At 42.1% G+C, this 9,705-nt stretch overlaps 1 protein-coding gene across 1 annotated transcript; it reads left to right on the forward strand.

Annotated features, from left to right (window-relative positions):
* Positions 1-432: 432 nt before the first annotated feature.
* On the forward strand, positions 433-1,383 carry LOC133367850 (olfactory receptor 6M1-like). The gene has a single exon (XM_061591940.1). It carries the CDS (start codon positions 433-435, stop codon positions 1,381-1,383), a length of 951 nt encoding a protein of 316 aa, XP_061447924.1.
* The last annotated feature ends 8,322 nt before the right edge of the window (positions 1,384-9,705 follow it).

A 9,705-nucleotide genomic window follows, 5' to 3' on the forward strand; every position in this document is an offset into this window, starting at 1 on the left:
GGCATCTCTATCGCTGTAATGGAAAAGTCCAACAGGCTGTGACCCTCGATGTTAAAATGCTTTGCAACTGGTTGCTCCACTTTTTTTTATCAAGATTGCCGACTTGTGGTTCCTGAAGAACGTGCGTAGGTCAGTTGTGGTCTTTCCTACGTATTGGATATGACATCCTGGTCTTTTGCACTCAATGATGTAAACTATATTGCAGGACCTACAAGTCTGATTCCTTTTTAAAGTGAATTTGTTGCACTAGGATAATAGAGTGCTTGTCTACTTTAATTGTACAAACCTAAATTTACAGTATGCACCTGAATCCCTCCTGCAAAAATAGTGATGGTCTGGAGACGTCCTGAAATAGAGCACACTGCAGTTTCTATGCCCTTTGTAACAAGATGCTTTCTTTCCATCTAGGCAAAGAGGTAAACATGCTGAAACATGGAACGAAAGAATGCAACACGTGTGACTGAGTTCATCTTAATTGGATTCCCCAATCCCTGGGAGATAGAGATCCTCCTTTTTCTGACGTTCTTCATCATTCTGATGGCAACAATGATTGGGAACATCATCATCATAACTCTGATAATCATTGATTACCGCCTACATTCCCCAATGTATTTCTTCCTCTGCAATTTGTCTGTCATTGAAATCCTTGCAACTCTGGCAGTGGTGCCAAAAATGATGCAGAACTTCCTGCTTGAAAGGAAGACCATCTCCTTTTATGGGTGCCTGGGTCAGTCATACTTCTATTTCTTGTTTGGCACCTCTGAGTACGTTCTACTAGCTATGATCTCCTATGATCGATATGTAGCTATATGCTACCCACTTCAATATAGCACAATCATGAGTGGGAAGGTTTGTATCAATCTTGTGGTAGGTTCTTGGATGAGTGGGTTCTTCTCCATACTTGTTCCCACTGTGATGAAGCTGGGCTTGCCCTACTGTGGCCCTAATGTGATCAACCATTTTTTCTGTGACAGTGCCCCTTTGCTCCACTTAGCCTGTGCAGACATCAGCCTCGTGGAGTTTATTGACTTCCTTGTCTCACTTCCCATTCTTCTGGGTTCTCTTTTCCTGACACTCATCTCTTACCTTTACATTATAAGCACTATTCTCCGGATCCCTTCTGCCACAGGAAGGCAGAAGGCATTCTCTACTTGTGCCTCCCACTTCACAGTGGTTACCATTGGCTATGGCACCTCTGTCTTCATCTATGTCAGGCCTTCCCAAGCCAGCTCTATGTATCTCAACAAAATTGCCTCACTGATCACTACTGCAGTGACACCCTTGCTCAACCCCATCATTTTCACATTTAGAAACCAGAAAGTCCAAGCGGTTTTCAGGAACACAGTTAACAAGTACATAAGTTTAAGAAAATGTACAGGTTGACAAGGACTGTTAATTTATTTTTATTCCTTCCCCCACCCACCCCTAAATTTCCTTCAAGGTGATTATAGTTGTGCAAGCTCCTCTCTTTAATCCCCATTGTAATCTTGCTGAGTAGGCTAGGCTAACAAATAGTCACTGGCCCAAGGCTATTCAGTGAGCCTTACAGATTAGAATGAATTTTAACCAAGTCTCTTCATCACAATATCCTAGGCATTACTAAAAACATTCCAATGTATGTCCCTATTCTCTCAACCTTATCTTTAGATGTTCTGTAGAGTCTGTATGTGCAGAACCATCCAACAAACCAAAGATTTCTCATGTAAAGCATCCGTTGTATGTATTTAAAATCAAAATTAAGGGTTAGAAATGTTAGACAATATATTTTAGCTTTAATAAATAAACCAATAAATCCTTGGTTTCTCTATTTTTTTATGTTGCATCTTATTTGATTAGTGATGGAAATATGAGAAATAGTTCAAATATATATACTCAAAAAATACCAACAGGGTAAATGTTTTTATTATCATAGGAAAAAAAGGGAATGAGATTGTAATGTTTAACTTAAGTCAAATTGAAATGAATATCTCAGGAGCCAGTGTGATGTAGTGGTTAAGGTGTTGGACTACAACCTGGGAGACTAGGGTTCAAATCCCCACACAGCCATGAAACTCACTGGGTGACCTTGGGCCAGTCATTGCCTTTCAGCCTCAGAGGAAGGCAATGGTAAACCACCTTTAAACACCACTTACCATGAAGACCTTATTCATAGGGTCGCCATAAGTTGGGATCGACTTGAAGGCAGTCCATTTCCATTTCAATGTTGCTTCAAGACAACTTGTTTGATAGTATCGAAAGCAGCTGAAAGATCGAGGAGGATCAACAGAGTCGTACTCCCCCTGTCTCTCTCCTGACACAGGTCATTGTATAGAGTGACCAGGGCAATTTCTGTATCAAACCCAGGCCTGAATTCTGATTGAAATAGATCTAGAAAATCTGTCTCCTCCAAGAGTACCTGGATCTGGTTGGCAACCATCCTCTCAAGAACTTTGCCCAGGAAGGGGACATTTGCACTGGTCTAAAATTATTAGGAACTTCTGGGTCCAGGGAAGGCTTCTTCAGCAGTGGTCTTACTACCATCTCCTTCATGCAGCCTGGGACCACTCCTTCTTGGAGAGAATCATTCATTATTCCCCTGGCCCCTCCAGTTGTCCCCTCCCTGTGAGATTTTGTCAGCCATGAAGGGAAAGGATTCAAGGCACAAATGGTTGCACAAACCCAACCAAGCACCTTGTCCATATCCTCAGGCCACAACAGCTGAAACTCAGCCAATGACATTGGACAAGATAGTGCTCCAGACACCTCACCTGGATCATCAGCATCAACAATGGAGTCCCAAATCCCAGTGGATGGAAGCCATTTTATTGTCAAAATGCTTCAAAAACATGCCACAGCAGGCTTTAGATGGCTCTATCACCTTCTTAGGGCCACTCTAAACAGCTTTGCTGCACTGCAAACTGAGGACACAATGGATAATAAAAGAGTCCATTGGCAACTATCTAGATGACAATGCTGTGAATAGTAGGAGCCTGCATTGGTTTGTGGAGAAGAAATCCTGTCAAACTAATCTCATCTTTTTTTTGATCCGGTCACTAGCTTAGTAGATGGTGGAAATGCTGTAGATGTCATCTATCTAGATTTCAGCAAAGCGTTTGACAAAGTCCCCCACGACCTTTTGATCAGCAAACTGGTCAAATGCGGACTACATGGAAATACTGTCAGGTGGATTCACAACTGGTTGGAAAACCATACTCAAAGAATGGTCGTCGGTGGCTCTGCTTCGGACTGGAAGGAGGTTTCGAGTGGAGTGCCACAGGGTTCTGTCCTGAGGCCGATACTCTTCAACATTTTTATCAATGACCTAGATGATGGGGTGGAGGGAAGCCTTATGAAGTTTGTGGATGATACGAAACTGGGATAGCTAACACAATGGAAGACAGGAATAAAATCCAAAGGGACCTGGATAGACTAGAAAATTGGGCTGAAATTAATAAAATGAAATTCAATAAAGACAAATGCAAGATTCTGCATTTAGGCCACAAAAACAAAATGCACGGGTACAGGATGGGAAATACCCAGCTTAGCGGTAGTGCGTGTGAGAAGGACCTTGGAATTGTAGTGGATCGCAAGTTGAACATGACCCAGCAGTGTGATGCTGCGGCAAAAAAGGCAAACATGGTTTTGGGCTACATAAACAGAGCTATAGTTTCCAAGTTGAGGGAAGTAATAGTCCCACTATATTCTGCATTAGTCAGGCCTCATCTGGAATACTGCGTTCAGTTCTGGGCGCCTCATTTTAAGAAAGATAGAGACAAGTTAGAGCGGGTTCAGAAGAGGGCGACGAGGATGATAGCCGGTATGGAGAACAAGTCTTATGAGGAAAGGTTGAAGGAACTTGGCATGTTCAGTCTGGTGAAGAGAAGGCTGAGGGGTGACATGATTGCGCTCTTTAAGTACCTGAAGGGCTGTAACATAGAGGAGGGTACAGATTTGTTCTCTGCTGCCCCAGAGGGTAGGACTAGGTCTAATGGTTTTAAGTTGCATGAGCGTAGATTCAGATTGGACATTAGAAGGAACTTCTTGAAAGTAAGGGCAGTTTGGCAATGGAACCGACTGCCTAGGGAGGTGGTGGGATCCCCTTCGCTGGATGTCTTCAAGCAGAGGCTGGACAGCTATCTGTGGGAGATGCTCTAGCTGTGGATTTCCTGCTGTGAGCAGGGGGTTGGACTCGATGGCCTACAAGGCCCCTTCCAACTCTATGATTCTATGAGGTGGAGGTTTTTTTGCTTTCTTAATTGCTACTGAGCAGGCTTGAACATGAGTACATATCAGTGTTCAATATTTGGCAGTTTTCTCCACCTCCTCTCAAGCTGTCTCCCTTCTTATTTCATTGTACTTAACTCTGGGGCATATCATGGAGCTTTGTGAGCTCTGCCAGTTAGGAGAGGATGCTCAGGTGTAATTGTGCTGGGTCATCTCTGTATTTCACAGATCAACCAGGGCTTCAACAGAAGTGCTGGCTATACCAACTGGAAAACTCCCCAGAGCCCTCTGAAAACTGATAAGATCCATCAGTCTCTGTGGACATACCATCTTAATAGGTGACCTACCCCTGCAGAGCAAAAAAGGCCACTGTAAGTTTAAAACTCTCCAGCAGGTGATCTGACCATGACTCAGAGACTGTTTTTATGTCCCCCACCTTCAGACCACCCTCTCCCAGCTGAGGTACAGAGAGACGGTTGGGGAGTGGGGTGGACAGTACACCAACAAAATCCTCATCTGTCCCATTAGTCTAACACAAGGGGATTATGTTAGTGTACTGTCCACAACATCCCCCTTCCCCATCCCTCACGCCTACCATGGTGCTGATCCAAGTACCCAACTGGGTATCCAACTGGGAGAGGCTAATCCCACCCTGCTCTCCCACCCAGGTCTAGGTTATACTCACCTAGTCATCATCTTCATCCTCGATTAAATTGTGGATGAGAGAGATTTTATTATGGACTGACCTGGTATTGATAAGCATCTCCTAGAAACCTGAGGACAAGCTGACATGGTCCCCACCAAACCTTTGGCTGGAAAAAGAGTTGGAATACAGCACAGGCTGTAACTGTCTGTGCTACGGTCCAGACTTCAGCTACCTGGATTGAGTTCCCCCTAAGTGGCTTACCCTTAATCCAACTCCATATCTCCCCATACCAGAGACAACTGGAATTGGACTCCATGTTGCTAACACAGAGCAGTCTAAAATTGGCTCACCCAGGCACATGATAGACTAATAGCAACCCCTGGCTGCCAAAGCAAAAACAATTCCTCTTCCACCTTCCAGCAGATTAAAAGACACACACACTCCTCCCCAGCCCAGTAGGTTTTCCTCCAAAGATGATCTGATGGCTCTCCTTTCAGGGAGGGCAGTAGCAAAATGCAGAGCAGTGGTAGATGGCAAGAAGTTTGCTCTGTAGAGGTTCTGGCTACTGCACCCCCACTGTCACTGCTAGGGGTCGAAGACTCAGCTACTCAGTCTGGAAATTTATTCTCCCCCAACCAGGAGTCTTAACCTCAGCCAGCTTCTGCAAATCAGTGCGGGAGTAAGTCTTCCTCCAGGAATAGGCTGAATTTTCTCAGTAATCCTGTGTTTAATAATATGTTTCTTCTGAATCTTTCTTTTTAATGGTAACACTGGTTGAATTAACCTGCAGGTCATATATACCCACCTTCTGACAAAAGTTAAGCATTCTCTTTACATGAAGTTTTTTTTTTAAGTCTGCAGACATATGTGTGGTTTCTTTAAAGGAGTCCGTTGGCCGGTGATAGAAGCCCAAGGACAGGAAACTGGGAGAACTGGGCAGGTATACAGTACATAATTCATACCAAAGGAGTTTTACCACATTTAATGAAGTAGAAAAGGAGCTTTAATGAGTCATTCTTCCTGCTCAGCAAATTATAGTGTGGGCTTAATTAGCTGCTGCTAATGATGACGATGTTGCTGCTGCTGATGATGAAAAAGAATCTCAAACCCTCTGCAGATCTTATAGGTCCCATATTCATTAACAACAGAAAGAAAGGGACAGGTCCACTTCAAGGAGCCCCACCCTGATATCACACCCCAACATGGCAGAAACAGCTCTAGGGAGGAAGTCTTTACGTAATAGCTATAAGTGAATGTTCCTTGGGATCTGGAACCCCAAATTATTTTAGTTCCAGTTCCCATGGGAACCTTTGCGTATGCACATGTGTGAAGGGTCTCTCCTTACAGACAGTTTTTGATCTTAAGACTTTCCCAGGCTACACCCCTTCCCCACCCACACCCCCTACTGGCCCTTCTTCTCACCCTCCTTGAGTTTTTTTGCCTGTGCCACTGAACTCTGACAATGGCTCTTTTCTAGGTGGAAGATACAGAAGGGTGTGTGAGTATGTGTAGAAACTAGCCTACTGTACAAATATCAAATTTACATTCATTGCTCCATGCATTTTTTTACTCTGGCCCTGTCAACCACTATGTGGCTCCTGGAAGGTTGCACAGGAGGCCCTTGGGCTGAAATGTGGCCATTGGGCTGCTGTACACACTTCCCTTGGGCTTACCTCTTGGTAGACATGCATAAGATTGTGCAGTTAAAATCCTTTATTTGTTTATTTGGTTCCAGTAGTGATTCTGACAGTCTCATAAGAATATCTTCATGAACACATTTTATTTAATCAGCTGGAAGAGTATATCCAGTGAAAGGTTTGTTTGGGGAGCTGTAGGCAGCAGAGTGAGAACAGGAGAAGGTTTAGCACCATAAGAAAGTATTCTTGGAAGAAATATGGTGACAACTTTGAAAAGCTTTGTAGGTCATAGGTGTATCAAAGATAGCATCTGAACAAGCTGTTCTATATTCAGTGAATAAGCTATTACAGCAAATTATTCTGGGGTGCCTCTGAAGAATCCGAGATGGCTAAAAGATCAATCCAACCCTACAATATCAGTGGATATTTGGTGACATGCAGATTCCTCTGAACGCTCCCACACACAGAAATCTGTATTTCTGTAAAAGCCAGGAATTGGATATGTAGCTGGCACAGTATTTCCTTTTATGGTAAGGGACCTCTGTGGAGCACAAAGCATAATTCATGTGAGTTACAAATTGTCTTTTAAAAAATAAACATGCTCTATTACCATCATGCTGTATATAAATAACTTTGTAAGTGTATTGGGTAGAGTGTTCCATTTCCTGGTCTGAATAAAAAGCTTCATAATATTCCAGACTGGAGCTCCCACATTCAGCCACCATGCAGCAGGGTAAAGTGGTACCTTGATGGGGGATGGGGGGATAGACAAAGGTAGCAATTAGTGAGTCAAAGTTACAACAAGACTAAGAGAAAAAGACTCTTTGGACTCCACGTCAGGCAGCAAAAGTCTCATCAGCCAGCAATGAATCCATAACTTGCAATTCTTACCAAAAAAGCACTCTTTCTCCTCCACATACTATTGGATTCAACAAGGAGAAATAAGGTATGCTTACATCCTTTTTGAGGTGGTAAAGAAATACATATGCAGTGAGCCATAGTTTACAAGGTCTCTCTCTCTCTCACTCACACACATACACACATACACACACACGCAAGGACGCACGCATGCACACAACCTAGGAACATAGAGAGTGTTATTCCAGTGATTGGTCCCTAGCTTAGTATTTCCTACACTGACTGATAGCAGCTCTCCAGGACTGGGGGGGTGCGGGGTGTGTGGACCGCACCAGGTGACACCATCAGTGGGGGGTGACTCTCAGCTTTAATTAAAAAAAGTTTCTAGGTGGTCCGGTTCTCGAAATATACATAAAAACGTCAGCCGCCCCATTAAATCTTTTTTTAAACTACTGTATAGCACTTTAACCCCACCCATTCAGGAGTGCAGCCAATCAGTGAAGTGTTTGTTTGACCTGTGGCAGTGTCTTGTAAACCTCATTGCAAGGCCAGAAAATGGTGGTTTCCCCCCATTTATCTGAAAATCTCATAAATTGGGTAAGTATATACATTTCAGTTTTTTCCCCTCTTGCGTGTAGGAGTCAGATCCTGGGCAGTGTTTTTAAAACCTTCCCAATACTTGCTTTTGTGGGGGTAAAAGGATTGCTAATCCCATATCTCCAGAGTAAATCCTATTGAATTCAATGGGATTTACTTTTGAGTAGACAAGGTTATGAATGTGCTGAAAATCAATGGGACTTTGGAGTGAATGTAAAAAAGAATTGTGTTTGTGTTGTCTTTCTGTCCCTCCCCTCCTCCAGTCCTATTTTAAAGCAAGTAGGCAGGGCTTATTTAGGTATTACAGTTTTTATTCTGTAGGAAACAAATACTGATTTTTTTAAAACGAATACTGATTTTTCTGCAATGACCAACTGGTTTGACAATAAATGATTATATAGGCTGTATGTATTTATACATCTGCAGTGTGTGTGTGTAGTCTTTCCAACAACCCTGTGAGGTAGGGTTGGAAACCAAGGCAGCTCACAACAAGAAATAAAGCCATTTAAAATCCAATAACCATAAAGCAAGAATAAACAGTTGGAAAACAGCCTAAAGAGGCATGATTCTGAATTTTGGGTTGGGTGAATGAAGTTTATTTATTTATTATTTGATTTATATCCCACCCTTCCTCCCAGTAGGAGCCCAGGGCAGCAAACAAAAGTACTAAAAGCACTTTAAAACACCATAAAAACAGACTTTAAAATATATTAAAACATATTTGAAAATATTTTTTAAAAGCTTTAAAAAAAACTTTTATTAAAAAAAGAAAGAAAAGGCTTAAAAACATATTAAAAAGCAGTTCCAACACAGACTCAGACTTGGATAAGGTCTCAACTTAAAAGAACAAGTTGAAAGAACAAGTTCCTTATCACTTGAGGCTGTAGTTCTCTGCACATTTCCCAGTTTGAGTAAGCCCCATTGAATGTATTGAGATTTGCTTCTGAGTAAACAAACATCGGATTGCACTATAAATATATTTAAAGATGGTGTAATTCATAAACATATTTGATAGTCATGTTTATATAAATATTTCTTCATACTGTGTCCCAATAAGTATTTGATTTCACACTATGGTTGTAGATGATTTTTTCCTCTACAGTTTAAGTGTGCCCTTCTTCCTGGACGTGGTCATGGTTCTCCATTGTTTTCATCCTGAGGGGAGGATAGGCGGAGAGATGGTGAGTAGCTCATTTAAGGTCTCTTCACCTCCCCCCCTTTTTATTTGTATTTATTTTATATTTCTCCAATATCTTCCCCTGGTTTTTATGTATTTTAAATATTTTTAGATTAAATAAATAGGAAATCATAATTGTGACCCTCCCTAAAAGCAATTTACCTATCCTTATGTTTTGGCAAAGTGATGGTGTGAAAGCATGCTGGTAGAACAAGAGACCATGTTTGAGGCATGATATAAGATGTTTGAGGACTTTGTCACACATTATGTTTTGAGACCTGTAGATTCATGTGGGAAAGAACACGTGCACGTATTGAATGGTGGCTTGGGGGCTGGTTTTTCAGTCTACGCTGCATGCGTAGCAAAGGTGATACATCATGTGGCAGCTAGCTTCATAACGTGAGAATGAAAAACATTTGGATCACCATTCACTTGTTTACTTTTCTCACTATTGAGACCACTTCATATATTACTTTTTCATACATAGAAATTTAATCTTTGTATAGGAAAAAGTATTTTGTAAAATGTGAAGGACAGTGGCTGCCCAGTCAGTATAACCACTGTACAAGATCTACTCAGCCACTGTA

The sequence above is a fragment of the Rhineura floridana genome, chromosome 11, assembly GCF_030035675.1.
Source record: "Rhineura floridana isolate rRhiFlo1 chromosome 11, rRhiFlo1.hap2, whole genome shotgun sequence".
Lineage (NCBI taxonomy): Eukaryota > Metazoa > Chordata > Lepidosauria > Squamata > Rhineuridae > Rhineura > Rhineura floridana.